This window comes from Tenrec ecaudatus, chromosome 16 (assembly GCF_050624435.1).
Source record: "Tenrec ecaudatus isolate mTenEca1 chromosome 16, mTenEca1.hap1, whole genome shotgun sequence".
In the NCBI taxonomy this organism is placed as follows: domain Eukaryota; kingdom Metazoa; phylum Chordata; class Mammalia; order Afrosoricida; family Tenrecidae; genus Tenrec; species Tenrec ecaudatus.
In genome coordinates this window covers 84263326-84278196 of record NC_134545.1, presented here as the reverse complement: position 1 = coordinate 84278196, position 14871 = coordinate 84263326, and the positions used below count along the sequence as shown (strand labels likewise).

Sequence of the window (14871 nt, the reverse complement as noted above, 5' to 3'; positions counted from 1 at the left end):
CATGGTGAGCGAACAGATCCGTACAAGGTACCTCTTTCTCCCATCACGAAGCCAGTTCAGCTCTCCAACCTTTCTATAGGTTCACGTTTCTTTAACAGGCCAGCACAGGAGGAGTGCTGGTGATGCTGCGGGTTAGGCATCGGGCGGCTCACCTCAAGGTCAGCGGTTCAAACCCCCCAATACTCTCTGAGGCAGAAAGATGGGCCGCCTGTTGTCTGTGGACTGTACAGTCTCAGAAACCCTATCTAGAGTCCCCATGAGTGGGCGCGTACTTGTTGGCAGTGGGCTGCGTTGGGTTCGCTATAGCACATGGAGACAGTCAGAAAATGTTTGGCCAGAGGTTCCAGTAAAGAAGCCCTGTTACCCGTGCTTGCGTAAGGACCGCCCTGTATCTAGGAAGTTGTTTCTTCTGCCAGGCTCAGAGTGCCAAGGAGATAGGGGAGCAGAGGCTGAATGTGACCCGTCGGCCTGGGACCCAAACCCAGAGGTGAGGGAGGGGTCTTCCTGCCACCTCGCCTTCATGTCACAGGGAATCCAGGAGCAAGTGAATGAAGGAGTGGGTGGTTGGAAGCATGCTCAAAAATTCTGACTCATATTTGGCATGCCCTTGCCCAGGGAAAGTGCCCCAAGAGAAGATTCTAGCTAAGAAGCCTGGGCTTTTATAAGAAGGGAGGAAGGCTTTATTTCTCTGACACTAATGGAGGTTCCAACCATCCGTTCTAGAGGACCCCAGACCAAACTCCCCTTTAAAAGGCTGAGAGCCCCCACCCCGCAAACTTACTCCATAATGAAGGAGAATCTCCTTTTCCATGGCGTGCACAATCAGTTAGCAAAGGATCATTGTTGCCTATTGCTCTAAGTAATTTACAGTAAGACCCCTGTGTCCTCCTTTCTAGATTTATTACATATAGTACACCCTGGGCAAGAGCAGGTAATCTTTACCAAATCCCTCTGAGAAGGCTCCCCATCCCAAACTGTGTGCTTGCATTCCCTTCCAACAGACCCCATTGACCGTGTCTTCAGTCATGTCCACCGCTGCTTCCCCAACAGTCCATAAAAGATGGGTCCAGTCACGTTCCCCCTTTAAAACAGTTATGATGTCACCAGAAACTGACCATGGGCTGTGGGTAGTCTTTCTATCAGGCCCAAGATCCAAGAAATAAGGACTGGGGCTTCTTAACATTAAAATGTACGTACGTGTTTCCCCCACACATACAGGGCTGAAAACCATGCTCATGATTGATGAATATTGCTCAGAATCACTGGTTTCTGCCTCTGTTGTGAAAATTCTCACCTCAGACATTGAAAATTCACTGAGAATCAACGAGTGTGCTATGGCCCAAGGAAAGAGAATCCTCTACGACGTTAATAGTTACTAAGACCCCCAGTGCCTGCAGCAGACCATGGCTCATAGAAGGTTGTTGTTGAAGGAATGAATGCCACCCGTTCTAAGATCTACAGTAAGTGGAGATATGTTTTACAAACTTCTAGAAATCTTTATAGCTCTTTTCTGTGGCCCAGATCTCCAGATCTCAGAGGGCAGTTCCAGGACAGGAGGCGTGAACCAGTGGAAGACTTACTCCTTTCATTCACGGACACAGGCATGTAGCAGTGCCCATCTGTTTTTCTCTCTACACCACGGTCCTTCTCACCTGGCTCTCCTGCCACCCTCTGACCCCCTGCTGCCAACACACCCTTAGCTAATGCCTAAGATTGGCCTCATCGTTTTCGACACGTCCTTCTTGCAGTCAGCAGACTCTTTCATACTCCAGAATGCCCTTGCTCACACGATTGTTATTGATGTCACCATATTTGTTCACGATGTTGATGGCTCTTTCTAGGCTATGAGTTTCATAATGCCTAGAATGCTCCAAAGGGGACGAATAACAGAACTGTGGGTGAACGGAGACAATGGACAGTGTAAGCTATGAAATAATAATAACAATATATAATTGATCAAGGATTCATGAGGGTGAGGGGATGGGGGGGAAGAGGAGCTTATACCAAGGGCTCAAGTAGAAAATGTTTTGGAAATGATGGCAACATATGTACAAATACGCTTGATACAATTGATGTATGGAATGTTATAAGAGCTGTAAGAGCCCCCAATAAAATTACTTAAAAAACAAAACACACGCAACAAAAAAACACAGGTACAGATAAGAGCTCAGGACACACGGAACCCAGGTTAGATAAACTCCTCAGGAACAGAAATGGGAGTAGCCATACCAGAAGGGTAGGAGGAAGGTGGGGGGAGGAGGAGGAAAGAAACCATAAGGGAAGGGAGACAGCAGTCAGTGTAAGATATGAAATTTAAAATAATTTTTTAATTAAAAGATCATTTTATTGGGGACTCATAACTCTTATAACAATCCATACATCAATTGTATCAAGCATATTTGTATATATGTCACCATCATTCTTTTCTAGACATTTACTTTGTATTGAGTCCTTGCTATCAGCTTCCCACCCACCCTTCCAACTCTCATGACCCCTTGATAAATTATAAATTATTATTATTTTCATATTTTACACCTTCCACCATGGTTTCTGTTGTTTTCCCCCTGCCCCCGGGGGGAGTGTGTGTGTGTGGTTATGTGTCAATCACTGTGATCGGTTCCCCCTTCCTTCCCTCCTCCCCCACTTTCTCCCTACCCTCCTGACACTGCTAGTCCCTCTCCTGTTCTTGGATTCCATGTGTCGTGAGTTCTTATTTCTTATCTGTAACTGTGCATATGCGCCAGTCTAACCCGCAATAAAAGGCAGTACTGGGGTCGATAGTGAGGGTTGAGGAAGCCTCAAGGAAACAGAGGAATATCCTGTGTTCCACTGGTGCTTTACTGCCCCCTAGTTGACTCATCCCTTCCTTGTGTCCCCTCTGTGAGTGGATGTTCCATTGTCTACAGATGGGCTTTGGGTCTCTGTTCTGACACCCCCTGTTCTCAATAATATATATTTTTTGTTTGTTTTGGTTTGTTTGTTATGGGTCTTCTGATACCTGACAGAGGACAATACTGGGGACACACAGTGGGGAGTCAGTCCGGTCTGAACCCCCCACAGTGGGTGAACCAAGAAGGGAACACACAGATCAGCAACAGGAGCAAAACCAAGCCACAAAGCCCCTGAAGAGCCCCCAAAATAGACTTTCAGGCTAGGAGGGGCAGTTCCCAGACTTCCCTCAAGACCAGTAGGGAGATAGTCATAAAGGTCAGTGGACAGACCTGGAATTATGTATGCTTCCTTTTTTCTTTCTTTTTTCACTCTTTTGTTTTTGTCTTGTTTGGTCTGTGTTTTTTGTTGGGTTGCCTACTTACAGAAGACAGGCATGGACCGAACCTCAAGGAGAAAGCAATGGGCCCCATGGTCCCGGAGGGACTTGGTGGGAAGAGGAGGCGGGGGAAGGGAGCGGGGAGAAAACCTCACCATATACAGGGGAACAAGTAGGGAATTAAAATAAGAAGGAGGTTGTAGAGATCCTGGGGTTGTTGGCGCAGCAGCAAGCTAACTGGGAGGAATTACTAAGAGGCGGAAGTAAGGCGAGCGTGATGGTGGGGCAGGAGGAAGGTAAAAGGAAACAGAGGAATGATCTAGGAAGCAAAGCTATGTATATAGGTAGGTGTTTCCATATGTAAATACATTAATTCATAAAAATAGAGGTATTGTCCTATGTACATATGTTTACACGGCAATACACTGAGGTAGTGGACAGACCTTGGGTCTCTGCTCAAGCCCTCCCTCAATGCAAGAACACTTTGTTCTAACAACCTGGCATTCTGTGATGCTCACCTTCCCAGCACGATCGCTGAAGACAAAGCAGGTGCATAAGCAAATGTGGTGAAGAAAGCTGATGGTGCCTGACTATCAAAAGCTATAGCATCTGGGGTCCTAAAGGCTTGACGTTAAACACGCAGCCACCCAGCAGAGAAGCAACAAAGCCCACATGGAAGAAGCCCACCAGCCTGTGTGATCACGAGGTGTCCTCGGGACCAGGAAACAATAATTTGTCATTTATCAAGGGGTCCCTAGGGGGGTGGGAGGGAGGGTAAAAATAGCTGATACCAAGGGCTCAAAATAGAATGCAAATATTTAGAAAGTAAGGATGGCAACATATGTACAAATACGTTTGATAAAAATTGATGTATGGATTGTTATCAGAGCTGTAAGAGCTCCCAATAAAATGATCTTTTTTTAAAACAAAGTCTAGAACGATTCATCCTGGTATATCCAGGACTCCACAGGTCTTACAGTGGTACACAAGAAACATTTACCCGCTGATCAGCGAAGACAATGGGAACCGCATCGACCCCCGAATGCCTCTCCAAAAGAGAAAGATTCTCAGCACACAGACCTACCACCCTATAGCCCTGGAGGTACTTACACCAGCAAACCTGTTTACAATCCGGCCTATCGGTGTTGTGTCAAAAAAGCCCATGGGGACTCGAAGGATGTTGTTCAGCAGTTGCTTGTGCAGGGTGTTTGCTGCTCGCATGCTACCATAAACAGACCCGAGATTTGCTGCCAACACAAACACACCTGCAGAGACAGACACCATTTTCCTTAGCACCATGGACAGCAGTTCTTAAAGCCTTCTGCCGAGGACCTATCGGCAAATGTTTGCTCCAGTCCGGGCAAAATGCAAGGCTTAGGCCATTAGGTAGGAGAGGCTGTGGCAACCGTCAGACGTACCCTGCGCCAATCCCAGAGCTCCGTAGACGCCGACTCGCATGTCCCTCTGAGAGGCTGGGTAGCTGGTGCCGTTGAACGTTTTAGAGTCATTGGTCCAAGCACTGAGCCAGAGGTTAGAGCCAATGTAAGCCACAGAATTCATCACATAGGAAATGAAGATGAAGAGTATCGACCACCATCCAATTGCTTGTAGGTATTTCAGGTAGATGGAGAACTTCACCTGCAAAGCCCCCACCTCAATATTAGGTGCATTCTTGTACACCTAAGGTCAGGGAGGACTTAGAACAACCACCTCAAGGGGAAGGGAAGTGTTGCCCTCTAGAAGAGAGGGCAGTGGCTGGGGGTGGGGGTAGGCAGAAATTTGGGAGTCGTCAGTCATTTCTGCACTGGGCCAGGAACATGGACCAGTACTGAAATACAGTACAGGGACATCGCCTTCAGGTGGTCAGAGAGTGCCGAGAGACAATTTAGAGGCCCTCTGCATTTTGAAATGTTACTATTTTGAACCGTGTGCTCAGTGGCTGGTACATTAGTCTGTGCTGCCTGCCAGCATGGCATCTCAGGGCGGGCTTGCTGTTCTTGCCCTGCCCCCGCCCCATGAGAAAGGAGTCAAACATTCTGAAGTGTGGGGTGGGGAGCTTCACAGGAAACAGGTCCTTCCTCCGAGCGACAGGATTGAACGGAAAGCTCAGAGCGTCTCCGAAGCATTTCCACAATGGAGTTGAAGCTCCGCAAGGACGTAAGGCCCGTCCCTCCCGCACATACGCAGGGGCTTGGAAAAGTGCATGTAAAAAAAGGAATTCGATGAGAATGGTCTGCTTCCCATGCGCTTTCTGAAGCTCCTTCTGATGAGCGTCTAGCTCGGCGGTTCTCAACCTTCCTCAGGGCGCGACCCTTTCCTACAGCTCCTCATGTGGTGGGGACCCCCAACCATAATGTTATTTTCGTGGCCACGTCATCGCTGTCATGTTGCTACCCACAGGTTGAGAACCGCTGGACTCTGGCTTGAAGCGACCTCTCCTGATCCTCCTGCAGGACGGTGCTTACCTTTCCAGTCTCTACGCCTTCCTTCTTAATCAATTTCTGGCCCTTCACTGGCTGTTCTTCCTCCTTCAGCTTGGGCCCCATTTTCCGACTTCTCATGGAGCTTCTCAGGGACTTCCGATGCCTGCCACTGGACCTAGAACTGAGCAAGGCGGAGGTGGGCAGAGATGGCTTCCGTAAGCAGGCAGGGCCTGAGGGGCTTCTTGGGGCGGTGGGGGGCTGGCGGGGGGGCACAATCACTTTGCCTCAAATTGCATCCTGAGAGCTGGCCCTGCCCCTGGTGAACTCGCACCTGGGCACAGCCGTGGGAGAAAGAGAAACGGATGTCCGGGCGCGTGCGGTGAAGGGCAGCCGGTGGCTCACAAACCCACCTGCGGCTGAGCGTGCGGCGGAGGCTGTTTTCTCGTTTCGTGGCCAAGGAGGCCGCCTCTTCGGGGATTTCCTCCACACTGGGAAGCAGCCCACCGTCGTCCTCCTCTTCCTCACTGTCGTCGTTGACTAGGAGACACGTGAGGGATCAATGAGGGTTTTGAACTGGCTCGGTCTGATTCCATGCCCCTGCTCCTTGCATATGGATGACTGCACCCCACTGCCCCCCCCACCCCCCAATCGCCAGCCATAGCCTGGTAGCGCATGACCCCTGCGTGAATGTCGCAGAGAAGCTGAAGGAGCTACCAGAGTGACTGAGTTTTTATTGCTGTGTCCCTTTGCAGCGGTTCTCAACCTTTGGGCCGCGACCCCTTTGGGGGGGATCGGCAGACCTTTACACAGGGGTCGCCCGATTCATACCAGTAGCACAATGACAGTGATGAAGAAGTAACAACAATAATTTTATAGCTGGGGGGGCGGTCACCACAACACGAGCAACTATATTAAAGGGTCGCGGCCTGAGGAAGGCTGAGAACCACTGCTTTACAGAGACACACAGCATGGAAAGAGCCGGGCTGTCATCTCAAATGGAGCTCACTCGATACCGAGCAGTTCACGAGGTCGACAGCAGTTCGCCGTTCTCACTCCCTTTGCCCCATGTGCTCAGCCTCTTCATGTACCTGTCACTTCCTCCTCGGGACCCGTCTGCTTGCTGTATGTCTTATGGTTCTTAGAAAACTCTCCGTTCTTGGCCAGCAGGGTGTTATAGGACCCCTTCTCCAGGACAGTCCCGTTCCCCAGAACGACGATCTCATCCACTTGGGGGAGAAAGTGAGTGCCGTGCGTCACCAAGAGCCGAGTCTGTAAACAAACAAAGCACGACGTTGTGCTGACCGCCTCGTGCCACCATCTTCCCTAGCTTAGTCTGGAAAACTGAAGGCGATAAAAACGGCTACTTTGAGCGAGTCTGTGGAACGTGGCTTCAACATGTGACTCTCTCGGTTGGCATAGTTTCACTTCTTCTCCCACCTCCACCCTACCCTCGGGGCCTCGTCCTAAGAACCCGAGCCGATGGGTCGGAAGAAATACCCATCATCTTGGGCATAATTTCCACTGCTTTCTTGGGATGGAAATGAGGTGTGTCCTAGGTGCATTCGCCTTCAAGTTCCTGGGTATCAAAGGTTAGCAAGGCCCGGCAATCCCAAACTAAATAAACGGTCCTTTGCACTAACCAATTGAATTAATAAGAACTAACATCCCCCCAAAAATATTGAGATAGAGCGAGAAAGAACTAACTTGATTCTTTCAATATGTTAAAAACCCTGTGGGGAAAACTTCGCTTTAGCCCAGTCCCTCCCTGGTGTAGAAGACATGACAGTCCTCGTATTCCGATCTGTGTCCTGAATCACATTGATTGCTGAGACAGGAGCCCCATTGGAAGGCAAACAAAACCAGTGATGATGCGCAGGTAGGAGCTGTGTGATTGAGATGGGCCTCTGGAGAGAGAGCCCAGGTCTACTGCCTCTGTTCTCTGCTTCACAGCCCATGGAGACTGGTGCTGTGGTTAGGTGCCATTGAGTGCGTTCAGACCCATGGCAACACTGGGCACAACAGAATGAAACACTGCCCGCCTGGCCCTGCGTTATCCTAACAATTGTTCCTTTGCTTGAGCTCATTGTTGAAGCTACAATGTCAATCCATCTCCTTGAGCTCCCCCACCCTCTTTTTTCCCCCCACACAGAGACAAGGTCGCTCTAATCTGGAATAACCAGAAGATAGTCAAGGGTCAGGTCGGGTCAGGTCAAAGCTAACCCCTATGAGAGCCTTTACTGACGCCTGAAAGTACTCTTGGCATTGTATGTACCTCCAGTTTCCATCACGGTTCATGTAGATTGTCATGAAAACGATTCACAATGCATGGCGTTGCTGGATTGTCTGTCTATCTTCCCATTCTGCTATACATTACTTGAGAGAAGGGACCACGAATTTTTGTCTGTGCATGCTCGGATTTTGTAACAAACCTGGCACAGGGTGGGTTGTTGAATGAATAAAGCCAAGACAGCTTTAGGGAAGGAAACCAGGGCCAGGGATAGGAGGGACATACAGTGTTGCCCGTGATCCAAGAGAGAGGCAAAGGGCTTCAGAGGGACAGCGGCCAAGGTCTTAGCAGCCCTGCCATCTTCTGACTGGAATCATCCAAGAACTCTGACAATCATGGGCCCGAAACCTTGAGGTTTCACTGCCCGGTGCTAAGGGAGGTGTCTCACTAGCAGCCCCCACTTTCTCATCTCCTCCTCCCATTCAGCCCACAAGTGCCAGGACAAACATGGAAACCTGCCCATGGTGAGGAATGTCTCGTCTCTGCCTATGACCAGTCCTAGGGACGTGCTTCGGTCCTTTTGCCTGCACTAGCTCACAGCAGCCTTGTGGGACTCAGCGAGAGCAATGCATGTAAGTGTCGGGGACTTAGGAGCCATTCAAAATAAATTCTGTTATTTTTACATTTAGGTTCAATCCCCCAATCCAGGGACTGTGTTCTCTGGTGTTTTGAGGGTTCCCGGAGCCTCTGCAGGATGACCTGTTATCATAGGAGCAGGGGGAGCTATTGGGTCCCAAACACTTCCAATCACCATCAATCATCCAAAGATGCTTAACGGTGAAGCCACGGAAGAAGGCTGCCATTAGGTGGCATAAGCCACAGCCTGAAGATGGCTCTGGGAGACCGGTCTAACCATGGATCTGCCGAGGTGTTCCAGGTTAAAGAAGCAACAGAATTCGCTCCAGGATGACAGCTGACCTAGAAGGTGTATGTCCCCTGCCCCCGTATCATCTTCACGGTCAATGACTTCTCACCTTGCCTTTCAGCAGGCCACTGGGACCCAGGACCTTGTTGAAAATATGCTTTCCTACGTGGGCATCCACAGCTGACAGGGGGTCATCCAGAATGTAGATGTCTGAATCTTGATAGGCGGCTCTGGCCAGGCTGATCCTCTGCTTCTGGCCCCCACTGAGATTGATCCCCTGGAGAAGAGAATCATTTTCATCAACCATTGCTCCCTAGGCCCCCCCTTCATAAACCACACCTTAGTCACTGCTATTGAATCGAGTCTAACTCATGGAAACTGCCTCTGTGAGTCTCTGAGATGGTATCTCTTTACCAGAGCAGAAAGCCCATCTTTCTCCCCAGGAGCACCTGGTGGCTTTGAACTGCCGACCTCGCGACTTGTAGCCCAATGTGCCACCACTACGCCACCAGGGCTTCTCCCAGCCTTCACAGAGGTGAGTCAACAGGGGTCAGAAGAGTTGCCCCCCCCCAGGTATCAAGAGTTTTAGAAATATTACGAATGCCTTTATATAAATCCACACCTTTCACTCAAATAAAGAACTTGATGCACAATCATTGAAGCTGCTCCAATTTGTCACTTTTTAACATGTATTGTTCATTGTGCTCCATGTCCCCTCCCTTCGCCTGCAGGGAAAGGTAGAGCTGTCTCAGGGCAGAGTTTTCCTCCGTTTCCCTGGCGCTCCAGCTCTCTGCATCGTGCCGGCACCTGACAGGTGCTCAACACAATTACTCTAGAGCCGTGTCTTCTTCACCAGGCTTCCCACAGCGCCCCCCCTCCCTCGTCTCCAAAAGATGGCTGTGTCCGCTTGTTAGCGATGGAGACAAAAATGTCCTTCTACGCAGTAATCAGTAATTTATGAATGTATTTTAATATCTCCAAATATGGAATAGACTATCACCATTGAGATCTATTTTTAAAAGTATGAATAGCCTGAGAAAAGAATTCTCCCTAAATCCTGACTTGATCAGAGTACTGCACTAGCGCCCTCTCTGCTCCTTATTGACGGACAGAAGTAGAATCCGCCCACCGAGGCTCTGGTGCCTCTAGTGTAGGATGGAGCTGCAGGCAAGCTCTTTTGAAATAGAAGAGAAGTCAAGCAGATAAGCAGAAGTGAGATGGGGTAAGAGGGTTTCCAAGACATCTGGAGCTCTCCACTCACTCACTCATTCACCCACTCATTCACTCACTCACTCACACACTCATTCACACACTCATTCACTCACTCACTCACTCACTCACTCACTCACTCACTCACTCACTCACTCACTGCTACTGAGTCAATTCTGACTCACGGTGACCCATTAGGACAGATGAGAAGTGCCCGATCAGTTTCCAAGCCTGTAAATTCTTAGCATGTATAGAGAGCCTCATCTTTCTCCCACTGGAAAATTTCAAGGAACCCATGAATAGAAACGGAAGAAACCAGGATCTTCCCTGAGAGCCAACACAGAGAGAAAGCCTTCCCTTACAGCCATGTCCTGACTTGAACTTCTAGCCTCTGCAGCTGTGAGAAGCCAACCTCCTGTTTGGTTAAGCCCTTCCCTGTGGTATTTCTGCCACAGCAGCACAGATGATGAGGAGGTTCTACATGTCACAGCAAATCGATCAGCCAGCTGTACTCCCATGTGCTTCTGCACCATCCCCACTTTGTCTTCAACATTTCTTCACCCTTTCAAGGGTCCTTGCTGCCTAAATACCTTTTCACCAATCTCAGCCAGATCTCCTCCAGGCAGAATTTCCAAGTCTGGGAGGAGGGCACAGGCCTCCAGAACTTTCTGGTACTTCTTTTCATCCAACACTGATCCAAAAAGAATGTTGTCCTTGATGGTCCCGTTTTGGATCCACGCCTGCTGTGGGACGTAGGCGATGGTGCCCTAGATGGAAAGGATGAAACCATATGAGAACTGCCCTTTCCAGAAATTCTGGGGCGGCAGGAGTGGGGAGGAGCAAATGAACCTTAGATCTGAAGAAATGTGTATCCTGTTGGCTGGTCATCTGGTAATCATAAGTGTGTTTTTCTCTGCTTCTCTTTGATGCAAGTAGCGACTTGGTTTAATGACTCAAAAAAATTCCTACACTCAACTCTCTTGCACAGCAAAAGGCACTGGTCCAGATACCATGGAAACAACTCCTTTGTGTGAAAAAGCAATGGTACTAATTGATGGAAAAATCGGTACCCTGCCTCCGAGGGATTTTTTTTTAAAAGCAAATGCCCTTAGAGACCTGGCATTCGAAGGAAGAGACAAGAGCCCTGGGCCACATGATGCTGTGTGAAAATGCTCACTTGACTGTGCTACTGTATGTGTTGCTATTGTTGTGACTGTCATTGTGGTTGTTTGGTTGTGGTCAGGCTACAAAACTACATCAATGTTGAGTGGTTTCTTCCACCTGCTTCCCCTTAGAACCTACTGCTTTTATGGCACAGTTTGGCAGAACCCGAGGTTTTTTTTTTTAAACAAACAAACATAAAAGGACAGCAGAGAGAGCAATGTGTGTATTTTGAAGGGGGGCTTCTCTAGTTAACAGTCTTCAAAGGTAGTGGACATATGAAAATCACCTGGAGAGTCGTGAGAGATGAAGATTTTCAGGTCCTGCACCCCAGAGTCTAATTCTGTAAGCTTGAGTTGGGGCAGGGAATCTGAAGTTTACATGCTCACCAGATTGGTCTAAGACCTACCTCACCCAGAGAAGCTGGAGCAACGGCTATCAGAGTCGAGTCCCTAGCATAGCCTCCCATCTGGGAACACAGCTCTGATTGTGTCCCACAGCCGGGTGTCAGAAGGCTTCTCTCACCTTGATGGTGATATGTCCTCGGACAGGTTCCATTTCTCCTAGGATGGCAGACATCAGCGAGGACTTCCCAGAGCCCACGGTGCCCACCACTGCCACCAACTGGCCTGGTATAATGTCCAGGGTAACGCTGAGAGAAAAAAGGGTATTTTCAGGAGATGGTGATTTTTATTTATTTTTAATCATTTTTGGGGGGGTTAGTACAACTCTTATCACAATCCATATATACATCCATCGTGTCAAGCACACTTGTATATTTGTTGCCATCATCATTCTCAAAACATTTTCTTTCTACTTGAGCCCTTGGCATCAGCTCCTCAATTTTTTCCTCCCTCCCTCATGAACCCTTGATAATTTATAAGTTATTATTTTTTCATATCCTACGCTGCCCAATGTGTCCCTTCACCCACTTTTCTGTTGGCTGTCCCCCTGGGAGGGGGTTATATGTAGATCATTGTCATCAGTTCTCCTTTCTCCCCCACCTTCTCCTTCCCCTCCTGGGACCGTTACTCTCAAGATAGGTCCTGAGGGATTCACCTGTACCTGGATTCCCTGTGTTTCCAGTTCACTGAGAGTCTGCTACCAAGAGGTTCCCCTCATGAAGAGAACATTTGCCTTGGGCCTACAAGGCTCCTACGTGCTTCTCAGAGGCTTTTTCAGCTCTAAGCAGGTGGAAAATGAGCCTAACTTCCCAGCTCATCTATCAGCTGCCTGTGCCAAACGTGGGCCTCATGTAGGAGCGCGTTCTCCTATCTGACCGCCAGCATGGTACCATTGTACAAACACCCGGTTGGAAGGTGGAGACCCGGTCTTTTGTCGCAACTTGGTCACTACTGAGCTGTGTGACCTTAGAAGCTCACTTCCTCTAGATCAGTGGCTCTCAACCTGTGAGTTGAGACCCCTTGGGGGGGTCGAACGACCCTTTCGCAGGGATACCCGATTCATCACAGTAGCAAAAAGACAGTGAGGAAGTAGCAATGAAAATCATTTTCTGGTTGGGGGTCCCCACCGCATGAGGAGCTGTCTGAAAGGGTCACGGCACGAGGAAGGTGGAGAACCACTGCTCTAGGTTAAGGACCTGCAATTCTAAACTAAAGGTTGAACTAGATCAATGTTTCTACAACTTGGCTCTTCAATGGCCATCAACACTGGCTAGAAGCAGATGCCCCGGCCCCTCCCCTCTGATGGCGCCTGGCTGGGGAGGGGCCCACAGTTGGGTTCCACTCGGGAGCACTTTGTGAGCAGCCCTATGGTGGGATTCCCTAAGCTCTGGACACGCGGGAAACTTGCTCACACTCCCGGTGGGCCTGCCCTTGCAGCTGGACGTCCTTCAGATCCGAGACAGTTAAGAAAAAAACATGTCATGTATCCTCTCTGTCAAGGGAGACTTTTTGGTGGAAAGTGTTGGGAATAGGACTCCTTTCCTGACTCATCCGGGGCTGAACTCCACCTGCCAGGCTGCAGGAGTCTAGAGCAGGGTGGAAAGCATGGGTGTCGCAGGGGGAGGATATGATGTGTGACGTTGTGAGAAAGGAAGGGCCGGCCTGCGCAGGCTCCGGGTGTGATGCCTGTGTGCTGGGCTCACGGGAGGAGCCAGAGGATGCTGTTACATGGAGCTCCTAAGGGACAAGACGCCGAAGAAGGAGACCAGGCTTCCTGGTCGCCTAGAGACTGGTGGCATCCCTGAGACTGTGACCTCCGTCCCCTTTCAGGTGGGGAATTGAACTCCCTCTCCTGGCTCCCTTTTCAGCCCAGCAAGACACGGGTCGATAAGTGGAACAAGACATGGATGGAGCACACACATCGTAGGACACCAACCACCTGAGGTCAGAAGAGCTGCATTTCCCCAAGGTCAAAGTCCAGGAGGTTTAGGAAAGAAAGGGACAATGGAAACCGGAAATAGGGAGGAAGTGGCTTCAGTGAAGTGAGCTTGTGGGGGCCACAAGGAAGGAAGTGAATCAAAATGTGTCTGCCTTGCTGACTAGGCAACTGATGAGCTGCTCCACCAACCGTCACAGGATGACAGTAAAAGAGAGCCATAAAATGTTTTTACAAGAGACAACGGCGGGCATGAGGGGTTAGGCTTCGGGCAGCACCACCTGCCAGCAGAGGAGGTAGGCCACAGGGTAGGGATGGGCCAGGAAGATGTAACACTCTAGCTGTGAGGTTGAATTCTACTGTTGGACGAGAGAAGAAGCCAGATTTGTACCTTCCTGATTACCCCTGCTAAACGTGTGAATGAATGGGAGCTTAGTTCTGGTTCTTGTGTGCATTCTCTATTATACCCAGCACTGCAATACCTCCCTCCCAAATCTACCATACCAGCATCTCCGTAGGTTCTTCTCTGAAGGGCAGAGTTACACGATAGGAAATCTGGGGGCTTAGGCTGCACCTCATGGAACATATGCACAGCTCCTTTCCTTGTATGTTCTAGCGTGTACATTTCCTTGGGATGACTGGCCAGGAAAGCCCTGGAACCCAACAGGATGGATGAAGGGCAACTCACTCTCGGATCGTGGTTTCCAAGTCCCGGTCCCAAGTAAAGGAGGCATCAGAAAACTGCACAGCTTTGTCTGTTGAGAAAAGGACCCCTGTTTTAGTCCGATGGATGTCCCTACATGTGAGTCTGCTGGTTCTTAGCGCTCCTATATCCAGCTGACCCAAGATCAGCTCTCTCTTATGCTGACTCCCAGGTTTTGTTCACAGGGGGTGTGAACAAAAACCCCTGAGATGAGATCAAAGTCCTTACAAAGGTCTTTTTTTTTTCTTCAGGAGTTCCAAGCCCACATTCCTGTCCTCTGCATACTCAAGGGACATTTCTAACCCTGCTGCTGCCTGCTTGGATGAAGACCATTTCTACTATAAATCCAGTCACTGGCTTCCAAACCACTGTTCGGTCTGGCTGTAGACGTCTCCAGTCTTTAAAACCTTCAGATCATCTGTGTTCTCTGATGCCAGGCCACCTCCCCAACACCCCCTGCTCAGCTCCCTCTGACTACCATTTAGGAATCCCTGCATCTTCTCAGAGCAGCGGGTCCAGCTTAGTTCATTCATCTTGCTAAGAAGTCTTTCCTCAAGGAAACTGTGCTCTAAAGAAGAGCATCGAGCTGTGACAAAGTTTGAGACACAATGTCCC

The 14871-nt window shown here is 49.4% G+C and overlaps 1 protein-coding gene across 1 annotated transcript in view; it reads right to left on the bottom strand.

The window, feature by feature from the left end:
- The window catches only part of ABCC2 (ATP binding cassette subfamily C member 2), a 72695-nt gene that overhangs the window by 16106 nt on the left and 41718 nt on the right, over window positions 1-14871 (bottom strand). Inside the window, exons 15-23 of the mRNA XM_075533919.1 lie at window positions 14242-14308; window positions 11739-11865; window positions 10643-10819; window positions 8953-9120; window positions 6780-6960; window positions 6102-6228; window positions 5734-5872; window positions 4687-4906; window positions 4379-4533 (exon numbers count right to left, since the gene is read on the bottom strand). Coding sequence (XP_075390034.1) covers window positions 4379-4533; window positions 4687-4906; window positions 5734-5872; window positions 6102-6228; window positions 6780-6960; window positions 8953-9120; window positions 10643-10819; window positions 11739-11865; window positions 14242-14308 — 1361 coding nt within the window. The remainder of the gene's footprint in view (window positions 1-4378; window positions 4534-4686; window positions 4907-5733; window positions 5873-6101; window positions 6229-6779; window positions 6961-8952; window positions 9121-10642; window positions 10820-11738; window positions 11866-14241; window positions 14309-14871) is intronic.